The sequence below is a fragment of the Sinocyclocheilus rhinocerous genome, unplaced genomic scaffold (genome assembly GCF_001515625.1).
Source record: "Sinocyclocheilus rhinocerous isolate Xijiao unplaced genomic scaffold, SAMN03320098_v1.1 scaffold153, whole genome shotgun sequence".
NCBI lineage: Eukaryota > Metazoa > Chordata > Actinopteri > Cypriniformes > Cyprinidae > Sinocyclocheilus > Sinocyclocheilus rhinocerous.
Genome location: NW_015660878.1, coordinates 1,226,871 through 1,241,392, shown reverse-complemented (window position 1 = coordinate 1,241,392; position 14,522 = coordinate 1,226,871). Strand labels below are relative to the sequence as shown.

General features: G+C 35.7%; 1 protein-coding gene and 1 long non-coding RNA gene across 6 annotated transcripts in view; one reads left to right on the top strand and one right to left on the bottom strand.

Annotated features, from left to right (window-relative positions):
- The window catches only part of LOC107725562 (nuclear protein MDM1-like), a 10,993-nt gene extending 8,129 nt beyond the window's left edge, over window positions 1–2,864 (top strand). For all 5 annotated transcript variants that reach the window (XM_016534848.1, XM_016534847.1, XM_016534849.1 and 2 more), the window contains 5 exons: window positions 151–290; window positions 546–682; window positions 763–997; window positions 2,385–2,456; window positions 2,724–2,864. In XM_016534848.1, coding sequence (XP_016390334.1) covers window positions 151–290; window positions 546–682; window positions 763–997; window positions 2,385–2,456; window positions 2,724–2,833 — 694 coding nt within the window. In that variant the 3' untranslated portion in view covers window positions 2,834–2,864. The remainder of the gene's footprint in view (window positions 1–150; window positions 291–545; window positions 683–762; window positions 998–2,384; window positions 2,457–2,723) is intronic.
- Window positions 1–14,522, bottom strand: part of LOC107725567 (uncharacterized) — a 19,053-nt gene that overhangs the window by 2,206 nt on the left and 2,325 nt on the right. The window contains exon 2 of the long non-coding RNA XR_001638134.1: window positions 8,587–8,590. This is a non-coding gene — a long non-coding RNA (uncharacterized LOC107725567). The remainder of the gene's footprint in view (window positions 1–8,586; window positions 8,591–14,522) is intronic.

Sequence of the window (14,522 nt, the reverse complement as noted above, 5' to 3'; positions counted from 1 at the left end):
ATATATATATATATATATAATATTGGCTTGGAATCTCCAATATCAGTATAAATCTAGGCGTGATATAACAAAGATGACTCTTACGTGCAAAAACGTTTCTGCCCATGCCATGACAGTTTTCCATTTTGACATTTCGCATATCTTATCTAGGTTGCACGCGTTGGAAACTGAGTCATCATCATCAGTGGTGGACGGGTCTGGAGATTCCATTAACAAGGGCAGACTGCCAACCCCCAAACTCAGGACCATGCAGACTGTACAAAGAACACACCATGATCGGACCACTCCAGGTATCTAACCTCCTAGATTTACAGACAGCTGTGGTTTCCTGTGCAGATGGTCCATCTGTTTGTCACCTTGAACCTATACTTTTGGCATCTCACAACAGTTTTACTATGATTGAAAGGTTTGCAGTCAGAACAACTGACTCCAAGCCTCTTGTTTATTAGAAAAAGCTAGCAATCAAAACATGAATTATATATAATTTATAGTATTTATTATTACATGATTTATTTTATTTTAATAATGTTTCTGATTTTTAATAGGAGGAGCTTTGCTGGTCTCTCCTCCGAATATCAAACATTCCTCCAGGAGAGTTAGGAGGAGTGAGCCACCTTTAGGAAAACATCACTCTCCTTACAAACATATCATAGATGGCTCTCCACAGCAGCCACACAGTAAGGTACATGAGTCTTAGGTCAAATGTGCAATATTATGTCACACATTATGTCTTCAGATTTTAAACTCCATTGTATTGCAAAGGCTGAGAGTAGAAGCTTGCCACGTTCCTCGCCAGCCGCTGGCCTGACCACCGTAGATCCACTTCCCATGCGAGAAGGTGCCTGGTCTGATGAGGAGGCGGCAGACTACTCCACCAATCCAAGACAACACAAGCCATCGCAAAAACAACAGACCAGCCACCGTCACAAAGCTGCTGTCCCTCCACCTGTCAACAGGATCCAGGGCACAATGAGAAACCCGGAATTTCAGCATAATGGTACGGTTCCTTTCAGCATCCACCCACATAGATCTGGTTGCAGACATGGGAATTTGATTATGAAAGGCCTAACAGTTGCAGCTTTTATGAATTCACACCGAGCCTGCAGTCGTTTATGCACATTAGAAGCGAACATTTTAGTTGCGCTACAAAAATATCACTTTATTTGATTGAAGATCATCAATCCATACAAGGGAAGAACAGCCGCCACACTATAAGCACGCAATTGAAACGTGACTGAGTCATTTACCAGCAGAAGGAGTAGAGGGAGGTTAGGTTACCGCTAGCAATAGGGGGAGAATAATCTAGGTCAGTCTCCTGTCTTCTTTTTAATGTGTTTTTTTTTTCCACTAACGTCACTGCATTATTTTGATACCACTGTACTTATTCAAGTCCTCATGCTAACTGGTCAGATTTTCATTTATTTCAAATGATTAATTAACTTTTGATTGATTTATACCTACATGCCTCATATTTATGACAATTCAAGAGGATCAACATAATTTGATTATTGCATTTACGCCTCAAAAAGCATTTGAAATTTATTATTCTTCTAATTAATAAAAAAAAAACGATTATACACATCGACGTTTCAATATATACTATTTCTCAAAAGTATTTTTTAAAGAAATTAATATTTTTATTCATCAAGGATGGATTAAACTTGTCTGAAGTGATATTAAAAAGATTTATAATTTTTCAAGATTCTACTTATTTACAAAAGATTCTTTCAAATAAATGCTGCTCTTTTGAACTTCAAAGAATCATGAAAATGTATCAATATGTTTCAAGGTTTCCATAAAAATAAATAAATAAATAAATAACATTAAGCAGTGCATTTTCATCTGTGATAATATATAATAAATGTATTATATGTATATAATACATTAATTATAAATGTTAAAAAATTAAATTATAATTCAGAATGATTTCTGAAGGATCTTGTGACTGGAGTAATAACTGTTGATTCAGCTTTACCATCAAAGAAATAAATTACACTGGAAAAAAAGAAAACAGAAAACACTTATTTTAAATTGTAATAATATTTTACAATATTAATGTTTTTATTGAATTGTTGATCAAATAAATGTAGCCTTGGAGAACATAAGAGAGCATATATATTTCCCTGCCAGTATTATTTGAGTATTATTCAGTAATACATATACAGCATTAAAGGTAACCTGGTGACAGTATAAACATTGTAAAAAGTGAAAATGCAGTTATTTGAATTACATAATCTGATCCGTAACGACTGATGACTTACATAACCAGTTAATTTAAATATTACGTGACAAAACGTACACTGTATAAAGTGGAGATTACGTGATTTAGTTTCATGTAATTCACTCACTACACAATCACATGATCTGCTTTGTGTCAATTGTAGGTAACCTGGGAATTTTTCGGCCAGAGCTGTTTGTGTTTCCTGAAGCTGAATCTTCCTGTGTGTCAGATAATGGTAAAATCACCTTCTTAATATTAGCAGCCATAAGCAGTTAGTGACAGTTACTTCACGCTTTTATGTCTGTCTAGCAGTTTTGGTAGGAACAGGAATTAGATCAACGTGTCCTTTGATGTGGTGCGCATATCAAGCACAGCTAATGCTTTTCAAATCACTGGTTTCATTGATTGTATGTCTGCACTGTTTGTGCATTTATGGAACAGCAGTATCTTAAAATATCTAAAATATTAACACATATTAATCTCTCTTTCATATTAAATCCAGATGATAAGATGTCTCAGATCTCATCTAGATCAGCAGCCTCATGCTCCATGGCCTCTGAACTCTTGGGTCGTGCTCGGAGAAGAAAGGAGGAATTCTGGGGAAAGAGCTAATGTGTCAAAGCCCATTAATCGGTTGTGCATAGACTGAGCAAAATAAAGTAAACTGTGACATATTATACCCAAAAATTCTTCATACAGTGGACTACGAGTAAAATGGATAAAAAAATATAGGACCAAAAATTATTCAGCGCACAGGGCGCACGCAGAGAGACGCGTCTCAAAGCGCTTGAACACAGAATTTGCCTCTTCTTGCTCTTGTACCAATCAAAAAAAAAAATACACTCATATTTTATTACCATTTTCTAAACTATAGCAAATAAACTTATAATGTGAGAAATGTTGAAGGTGTCTGAATAAATTTTGGTTTGACTGTATATTTAATTTTTACAGTGAAGACAGTGCTATTTTACATTTGATTATTTAGTTTCTGTAACTACGTGTCCTCCTGCACCTGAACGAACAAATACAAATCGCAGTTTAAAACATGCAAACAGAAAAAGATGTGAAAGAGTATACAAATTAAACAATTTCAAACAGGGCCCACTGGTACAACCTGCAATAGGGCCCCGCAAACCCCAGCTATGGCCCTGACTAGACCAATATTGTGCATTCAGTACAAATGATTTTACTAAGCACTATAACAGTACTCAGCATTTTACATACACATGAAAAAACATACAGCGCGACCTGTTTCGTCCGAAATGACTCTTGAAATGAATCGTTCCGAAACGTTGTTACTGGCTTGAATCAGTCTAATGATTTAGGCTACTGAATGAACTCAATAAATACAGCCACTACTGAATCATATGACTGAATCAACATATAGCCTATAGCCTCAATTTTTCCCTTAAATAAAATGTAGGCTATAGAATTAGACAGTATTAGAAAATTGATACGCTTTTATAGGTGAGAGATTATAAATAATATGGCTTCCTAAATTTCATTTTAGAGCCGATCAATAGAACTTTGGTTACAATGTTAATAGAATTGTTTTTATTGAACAATTTTGCAACAATAACATTCTTGAGGTTTGTATTTGACGTCAGTAAATTATACAACTTCAATAAATTCATAATTATACGGACCTTTTATGTAATGTAGGCAACATGTAGGCTATTATCTAGTTTGACGTAATGAATACAAGCGTGAACCTTCCTTATTGAGCCTCTCACAGGCGTCGACAGCTTCCCCAAACACATCCTGACAGAATTTTCAACAACACTATTTGCTTTATGATGTAATAATTTTGCAGCTTTCAAACTTATATGAACATGCTGACGATGAAATGGGTAATTGCAATGTCTCCTAGCAGTGTTAAATGGAAAGAACTACATAATAAAGGCGTTATTTTTGTCGCGCACTAATTAATATTCACCAGAGCGGGAAATTCACAGGAAGTAGCTACTCTGTCCACTTCAGACCTCTTCGCCTGTCATATGTCCTTATTGCAGTAATTATTGGCAGCTTTATTTCTGTCAGACAATTTGCGGTGCGAATTTCCGATGCAATCATAACAGTCAGCGAATACGAAGCATGCACGGTTACTCAGAGATCCGCTTGACCTGATAAACTCAGGTGCAGAGGTTGGGGGATTACGCCAAAGGTAAAGAGACGATACCACAGTGACGTAGTGGTAATAACTGGGACAAAGCAGGAGAATATAAAAGCTCTAGAGTCACAACATGCACTCCAAATCTCGTCTGCGAGGAACAACAGTCTACCTAAGAGGAAACACCACTGAATCCACAAGTCTGCCTGCAGGATGAAGTCCCTAACTCTGCTTGCTGTGATGTGCTGCTGGTGCTTTCAGCGCGGCCAGGCGATGCACCTCACTCGCCCGCGCCCCAAACCTTTAGACAGCTCCGCCACCTGGAACGACCTCTTCATGATGACTAAACATGTACGTTTCGTTGACTCGGTTGCAATGTATATTCTATATACACGAAAGAGCAACAATTTTATAAATATATCATTTTGTTTATTTAAAATTAAATGTATAACATTTATGTTTATTAACCCTCGCAGGCACAGCTGGAAGATGCAGACCACGAAACAAGACTGCTTCCAGTGTTCTCCGAGGTTATGCTAAAAGTATGTTGTTTAAATCATAACCAAAATACAAACCTGTCACTATGGTGGTACAAAACCTTAAAGGTACATCTTTGCAATTTCTTTACCCTTAAATGGTGCCTATTAGTACCTAAAGTTTACATATCAATAGTAGGGTACCACGCCAGTGCCAGGTTTGTGCTTTTTTCCTTAAAGTGTGTGTATGTATATATATATATATATATGGCACTTAGTCACTAGCTAGTTGCACTTTTTCCAATAGTGATCAGTGTTTGTTTGATTATTTTTGAGTGACTTTTGGAGAATGTAGTATCTATTCAATAATCATTATACTTTACATGCTAATACTTATTCATTTGCTATACTATAGTCATCATTTATTCATTAGAAAAAAATTTGTTCTAATAAATGTTCTACTATGTTCTAATAAATAGAACTGAAAGGAACCATAGTCTATAATTCAATACAAATTCACAATAAGTTACAGAACAGTAATAACAACAGAACAGATATTTGTAGCAATGGAATAGGCTATGTACTAGAGTAATCAAATAAATAGTCACATTTGATTTGATTGGATTTCAGATAGATTTCTTACTGGTGGTGAAACAATTTCCACTTCGAAATTGCTAGTAAATTTCACAATTAATTGCAAAGAAACAAGCAAAACTGAATTAAATATGACATTTTGAAGTAGAAAGGCAATTGTATTTTCTTGTAAAACATACTCCAGTAATCTTTGTTGTATTTACAACTTTTTATTTATTTTTTTAACAGTGTAAAGTGCTATGGCATTAAACTAATGTTATAAATTATTATTATCTCTGTTCCAGGAGGAGAATTCTTGTTGTGTCAACGCCATGATCCTGAATTACTATCTAAAGCACATCTTGCACGCAGATGAGCATGTTGATAAAAAGTACCCACACATTCGTTTTGTGAGGTCTGACCTGCAGAGGATCGCACACATTTTGAAGCCACACTGTGTAAGTTTTCAAAAACTGTTTGATAATTTCAACCAGCTGACCAGCCGTTATGTGCTTTGTACTTAAACGTTCTGTTTTTACAGGAAAACTTCGACTTCGTAGACCATGTGCGTTTTAAGGAATTCGAGAAGAACTATAAAACTGCCAGTGAACGGGAATACGAGGTCAGTTGATATTTTCATTCAGTGTTGAATCAATATTAAATGTGTTCTTCTGCATGCCTTTAATACCAATTATTTTTATTCTTCAGAAAACTCGTAACAAAGCAGTCGGAGAGACGATTATTCTCTTCCACTACCTCTTTGAATCCTGCAATGCAAGAATATGACTCTGAAACTCTCCTCCGCAGTATTGCCATCTGTTTTTTTTATATTCAAAGGATTATTTATTATGGACTTATTTATTTTAGATATTTATTGTATGCTATATAGATTTTTAAGAATGGCATGGAAACTGTGCTTTCATGCTGTGTGTTGTAAGGTCACATTTGTGGCTGTTGTTGTGGCTGACTCGGGCTAAACATCCCAAGACAGACCACTACAAAGTAAATGCATTGTAAAAGCATTAACACACCAAGTTAAAAAATATATGAATTTAATGTATTTTGCAATATATTAATTTATCTTTCCCCATACAAGAGATATGTGTGTTTGTTTTAAAATAAAATCAGGTTTTTATTTCTCTTAAGCTTGTTTCTGATTATTTCACAACAAGCATGTACAACGTTTGTTTTAACATCATAAAGGGTTAGTCATAGGTGTGTTAAAGAGTGTTTTGAAACCCCCCTAGTGAGCAAGACTGGATAACAATATCAACGATTTGATTTTGATCATAAAATATTATTTGACATTTCATTGTAATAACTCATGTGGGGGTGCTGTTAACACCGTTAAGGTTTTCCAATTAAAATAACTGAAATTTAAAAAGTATTGATGTGACTAAAAATTCTGGTGTGATGAGGAAGCGGGTCCGCTTTGCAAATCGACTCTGCCTACATATCAGGGTGTAATGCCCAAAACTGACGTACCTGCCTTAAAGGGATAATTGACCCAAAAATGACAATTCTTCACCCTCAAGTTGCATGCAAGAATTTCTTTCTTCTGCCAAACACACACAAAAAAGATATTTTGAAGAATGTAACCAAACAGTTGATGGTCCCCAGTTGATACTATGGAAGTCAATGGGGTTCATTAATTGTTTGGTTACCCCGTTTAGAATGGAACTGTTCTGGACTCCTTATCAGTCACATCATACAGTGTGAGAGAGCCGCTCTGCACGCACACATCTAGTCTGTTGCGGGTTTTCATGCGTGGTTTCGGTAACTTACAGAGACGCAGATATGAGTTGTGTGTCACAAATAGAATATGGCTTGACTTCAGTTGGATGCTCATACAGACCGTATTCAAGCCTCTGTTGTAAGCTGCTGTGTGAACAGAACATTTTGAGACTCACACCTACAAGTAAATACAGTGTAAATCCCTAATGGACTTGGCCTAATGGTGATATTTCATATTCCACGGTCTATGGTATTATTGAAAAGTGGAACAGTGACTCAGCCACTAAGCAGAAGACCACTTAAAGTCACAGAGCAGGGTCACTGAGTGCTAAGGCACATGGTAGTGTTGTAATGTAGTCAAGACCACCTAAACCGAGACCAAGACCAGAGTGTGTTGAGACCAAGACTTTGAGGGGTGGGGTTGAGACCAATACAAGACCAGGGAAGTGTGAGACCAAGTCAAGATCAAGACTAAACTGAATTCATCTGAAAGATCTTCATTTACTGCCTGAGAAATGGCTTATATTTAATCAACAAATACAATTATAATAAGACGGTTAATAGAGCTGTTACCAATCAAATTAAATCAGTAACAACATCGGAATTGATACAATTACAACTACATAAATATTGTTGTGCTCAATGTTTTAAAAATGCAATTTTGAATATAGAAATATGATAGAAAAATAAATATGACACTAAAACCGCCAGTAGGCTATGTGGTGGCAAATCACTTCATAAGTGAGTCACAGAATCATTTACTCAACCGATTTGCTCTTGTGATAGGCTATTGTTTAATCATGTATGTTATAACAAAAACAAGATCTAATACTAATAATCTTTTAGCAATCATATCTTAAAATTTGTGACACAATTCCCTTTTAAATTCTGACCCGGCGCAACAGTATCAAAAGAAACAGTCTTGAGTACTACAACACTAGCACATGGTGCCTAAAAGTTGCCAATACTCTGGTGATTACATAGCTTAAGAACTCCAAACTTCACTGGTATTATTATCATCACAAAAACTGTGTGGTGGGAGCTTCATGGAATGGGGGGTATATGACCTTTCGGATGTATTTCATTATAAAACCCTTTATAATCTATAATAACATTAAACTTATTTCATATTTTCTCTAAACCTTCTTGGATATAGGCACCTGCAATTCTGGCCAACTTAAATATACTTTGTGTGTGAATTTGCATGTTACAATGTAAACATCATTAATGACCCCTTGTGTTTAATTAAAAAAAAGTTTGATTAGTGAAATGAAAGAATGATTTAATAAAAAATCAGAAAGATTAGTAATTGTCTCTAATTGGCCTGTTTAGCTAAGCCCTCAAAACACTTCTTATTTAGTGGTACAGTATTGCATGATTTGTAGATTATATTTAATAGTTTACACTTTGCATAAACGTTTGCAATTAGTTTTTAAAAGGTAACATTACATTCTTAAGGACTCTACACTAACATTTCTTTTCAGGAGCGCTTGTGCTCCTACTTAAAAAACAAAAAAAAATTTAGGAACACCTTCTGATCAATGACAGAAATTAACCTTTTGACTCCTTAAAAGTTTTTTTAACCTTTGTAATGCCTCTATCTTTATTAAATGTATGTTATCTTTTGTGCCAAAAAATGTAGATTCATAAACTTTTATCAAAAATTGTAATTAAACAATAAATTCAATTAAAATAATAAAATAAAATCAGGAAGAATAAGTTACTAGTCAAATGAAATCAGCATCAACAATTCATCTTTGCATGGCACAGAAGAGCACAAATGTGGCATTAAGGAATATTTATAGACTATTTGACAAGACTCAGAGGTGGCATTAATGCATTTCACAATAACAATGCTATGAAATTAATATTTTAAATATAAAGTTTTGAATATAGAAATATTAAACAATTTAAATGACTCAATTTATACTTTAAAAATGATACTGAAACCGCCAGTAGGTGGCAGCAAGTCACTGTTTTTGTCACTGAATCATTCATTCAAGATTCGTTCAAAGGGCTGATTCATTTAGGAACGAAGCAAGTGATTCCCTTTATGAATGGCTCATTGAATCATTGACTCACTAGATTCGTTCTAAAACGCAGATTCATTCATAAACTAAACACCGCAGTGTTTGCTTGGAGATGCGCAACGGATCAGCTGTGACTTTGTTTGGAACTATTTTCGTTGACGAAATAGAGCACAATCAGACAACAGTGTTCCTAAAATGTAAGTCACTTAAGATTAACATTTTTATAAAATAAAAAAATGTATAAAACTGTTGTATAAATTCAATTTCACATTTGCAAACTCCCTTTATATTCATTAAAATGCTGCCACACGTCATCGCGATCTCACAAACTTCCATTATAATTAATGAAGCTCTCTACACTGCACACTGAAGCTATTATTTACATAGTCTCTACACTTTGTTATAATGAGAAGATCTGAGCTTGAATGACAAAAACTGCAGTCTGCTTTCACGATCTGTTGTGAGGAGCAGGACGTGCACCGATAGAGAAGCATTTCCATTGGCTGCAGTCTACAGGTTTATGGCCAATCACAAAAGACGGCATTGCGCAGCTACCCATAGACACAAATATCCCACTACGTTTTTATTCTATATCGCATATGCAGAACTGGGATCGCTTTCGTAGTCTTTTGAATGGATAAAATACAGAAATCTCTCTAATTTCCAAATAAACCTAACCAGTTGGAAATGAAGCGCCGTCCCCCCTCGAAATTCATTCCCCGGACTCCGTACCCCCGCGTCCCCCCAATTCCAGCCCTGGTTAGGACACGGTGTCAGTCGCTAGTGCACCACTTGAGATCAGAGGAGTGAAGTTTACCTGCACAGCACTTACCAGCTGGCCTCCATTAAACTCAGTCCCCTAAACCTCACTCCCATCCGGGTCACGGCACCAATGCAACCCATATCAAGACATTTTGGACAATGCTATGCTTCCAACTCTGTGGGAACAGTTTGGGGAAGATGCTCTTCTATTCTATCAAGGTCCATAAAAACATTGTTTGAAGGAGTATGTTGTGGAAGAACTTGACTCTCCCACACAGAGCCCTGATTTCAAACCCATTGAACACCTTTGGGATGAACTGGAACGGAGGTTGCGAGCCAGAGCTTCTTGTCCAACATCAGTGCCTGGCCTCACAAATACTCTACCTGATGAATAAGCAACAATTCCCAGAGAAACACTCCAAAACATCCTGGAAAGGCTTCCAAGAAGAGTGGAAGCTGTTATAGCTCCAAAAGGGGGACCAACTTCATATTAATGTCTTTAGTTTATATTTAGAATGCAATGTCATTAAAGTCCCTGTTGGTGTAACGGTCAGGCATCCCAATACTTGTGTCAATATAGTATGTTAAAATTTTTAAGGTGAACACACATGAACATATCCCAGGAAGAACACGTTAGATTACATGGCCAATAAAATAACATTAACGAACATTTGTGCGTTTACAAGTCTAGTTACAAGCATTAAGAAAAAAAATCTATTTATCAGTAGCAAAAGCCAGTTTATGATTGGCTATTTCATTTTAGTGTAGTATTAAACAATACATACATACCCATTTTAATAGTAATTTGCCTAAACAATTCTCTGATGCCTTGACGCTTTGCATGTGCACAATGTGTGTTTATCAAAACTGCATCACCTGCCAAAAATCCGTTCCCACGCCTATGTACTATCCTCCATTCTGCAGGTCTGAGGTGTTGTGAAATTCCCAGGAAGTGCCCCATGCACTGTTGGACACTTCATCTCAGCCAGTAATGTCTCAGAGAGGATATTTCAAAACCTTAACGTGAAGGGTAAATGCACGAAAAATGGTGGAATGCACAGGATAACAAAAGGCTTGGGAATTTTCAGGTTCATGTTTCCTTGTGTGTATTGTGTAACACTCTTAACATACACACACAGACAGACAAAAGCGAAAGTTCCCAACTCATACATACAGTATAATGCAAGATTGAATGGTTCAATCAGCCGGGGTATTTTTAGCTTTCACCTCTGGTACTATCAGATCTTGTGGTTGAAGAAGAAGTGATATTGGGAAGCTTTTTTCCCTTTCATTCATAGTGATTCAGCATGACTCAGTTCATCTGAGTCAAGTTAAATTTGGTTTAGAAGACTTGATCAAACTAGTGGTCTTCCAATAAATGCAGGTTTTAACGTTGAACTTCCTCTTGCACCCTCTGACTCAAATGTTTTTTGTAACGGTTCATCTTTGGTATTCTTATACTGTGGCAGATCTTGAGAACGCTTTCTGGGTCAGGTTAAGTTCTTCGCTGAGTTTTGTAGGCGCTGACCTGGTTTGAGAAGGTGGTTAAGCCCTTTGGAAGAGGGGGTTATACTTTGTCATGGTAAAACGTGTTTCGGTAAATGTCAACGATCACGTAAGTTATTAGTAACCTCTGCTCTAAATTTGGGGGACTTGAGAAAATATATATATTTTTTTACATATATTTAACTTTTTGTTTGGGATTTAGGACGAATGCATGTCTAACGTCATTTTAAATCATTTTAGTTTTTAAAATAATGAATGATGGGATATTTTGTGTCCTTCAAATAGTCTAAATTTGTCAAATGTACAAATTTAAACTATATATACTAGATAATATTGTGTAGTTAATCTGAAATATTTTATAATTATTTTTTGAACAAAGAAACTAAGAATATTTTATAATAGCACTGACATCATCATTTTAATGTTCTATATGGTTTTAAAAAAGTCTCACAGTATTTTTCCAATAGCTAAACAGTTTCAAGACAGTTCACTATTCACATCAAAGGAAATGCTGTAGGTTTGAATGCATCGCAACACATTTTACGCTCTCGCAACCTAGATTTCATCGTCCAGTAATCGATTTGCACAAGGCTTTCGTCTCTAGAATGCAAAACCACATAGGCCAACAGGTGACTGAACCCACAAGGAAAAATGAGGGCCAAGCCAGCATGCAATCCTCAGCATTTGAGGTTAAAAAGAAACTCCGTCACAAGTGTGGGAATTTTTTTTTCGCAAAGGATGGAGCTATAAAAGCTATGAATGTCAGTGGTTGTTTAAAGCACACTGAGCTACTGTACAGACTGTACGATACGTTTCAACCCTCTCTGAAACCGAACCAGGATGCGGATTGTAACCTTGCTCGCCCTCTGCACTGTCCTGTGCTGCGCTCAAGGCCACAAGCAGGAAGAGTGCTTGAACCTGCATATCACTCCACCTATGATCAAAGACATGATGGAGATTTCAGAACTCATCCACAAATCTCTGCCTGTAAGTATCCTAATTCATACACGGACTCCAATCACAATATGTATATCACAATATGTATATTTAATAAGGTGACATGCATAACAAATGTTCTTTTGTTGTTGCAGAGGGACAATGCACCCTTCCAACGAATATTAGGAAAACTTAAAAAGTGCTCAAGGGTAAGATAATAATTATGCATTATTTACCGTTATACCTGAACTTCAACAGCAATTTAAATTGTAAGCTTTTTTAAGTATTTATTTTTTAACGTACTTATTTAGAAGGAAAATAAATGAAATCTGACGGATTTAGAGGGAGATGAAGAATATTTGTTTGTGTTATCTAAAAATGTATTCAAAACCATTAAAAATACAGTTCACACATACTGTATCACCCTTCAGTGATGTGGATGTTTTTTAAATTTCTGTATCAGAATTAATTGCAATTTAAAAAAGAAATGGTGGGACAACTGTCCTGATATCCTAATATCCTAAAAAACTTGCCATAAACTTTTAATATTATTTCTTCAAAAAATATTTCAACAAAACCGCCTCACTACAGTGGTGGGACATGCATATAAACATGCAGAGAAATGCAGATATATAATTATTATTATAATAGTTTTGAATGGGCCAGGACAAAACTAAATTTGGCCTTTTGTGGGGCATGTTGTCACACTATATGGAGTAAGTCACAATGAGAACCTGCTCTATTACTTGATTAAAAAAGAAAAAAAAATGGATAAAGAAATGTGTGAAATCATCAAACCAACAGCAATCAATAACTTAAAAAATTAACAATTAATATATAGTATTACAAATGTGACAACTTACTCAAACCTCACTTTTGACTCACACTTTTGTGCCTTTGTGACAACTAGCCTCGGTCTCCCCTATTCATCTGTCATTTAGAATAACAAAATCCAGTAATCGATTTGCACAAGGCTTTCGTCTCTAGAATGCAAAACCACATAGGCCAACAGGTGACTGAACCCACAAGGAAAAATGAGGGCCAAGCCAGCATGCAATCCTCAGCATTTGAGGTTAAAAAGAAACTCCGTCACAAGTGTGGGAATTTTTTTTTCGCAAAGGATGGAGCTATAAAAGCTATGAATGTCAGTGGTTGTTTAAAGCACACTGAGCTACTGTACAGACTGTACGATACGTTTCAACCCTCTCTGAAACCGAACCAGGATGCGGATTGTAACCTTGCTCGCCCTCTGCACTGTCCTGTGCTGCGCTCAAGGCCACAAGCAGGAAGAGTGCTTGAACCTGCATATCACTCCACCTATGATCAAAGACATGATGGAGATTTCAGAACTCATCCACAAATCTCTGCCTGTAAGTATCCTAATTCATACACGGACTCCAATCACAATATGTATATCACAATATGTATATTTAATAAGGTGACATGCATAACAAATGTTCTTTTGTTGTTGCAGAGGGACAATGCACCCTTCCAACGAATATTAGGAAAACTTAAAAAGTGCTCAAGGGTAAGATAATAATTATGCATTATTTACCGTTATACCTGAACTTCAACAGCAATTTAAATTGTAAGCTTTTTTAAGTATTTATTTTTTAACGTACTTATTTAGAAGGAAAATAAATGAAATCTGACGGATTTAGAGGGAGATGAAGAATATTTGTTTGTGTTATCTAAAAATGTATTCAAAACCATTAAAAATACAGTTCACACATACTGTATCACCCTTCAGTGATGTGGATGTTTTTTAAATTTCTGTATCAGAATTAATTGCAATTTAAAAAATAAATGGTGGGACAACTGTCCTGATATCCTAATATCCTAAAAAACTTGCTATAAACTTTTAATATTATTTCTTCAAAAAATATTTCAACAAAACCGCCTCACTAAAGTGGTGGGACATGCATATAAACATGCAGAGAAATGTAGATATATAATTATTATTATAATAGTTTTGAATGGGCCAGGACAAAACAAAATTTGGCCTTTTGTGGGGCATGTTGTCACACTATATGGAGTAAGTCACAATGAGAACCTGCTCTATTACTTGATTAAAAAAGAAAAAAAAATGGATAAAGAAATGTGTGAAATCATCAAACCAACAGCAATCAATAACTTAAAAAATTAACAATTAATATATAGTATTACAAATGTGA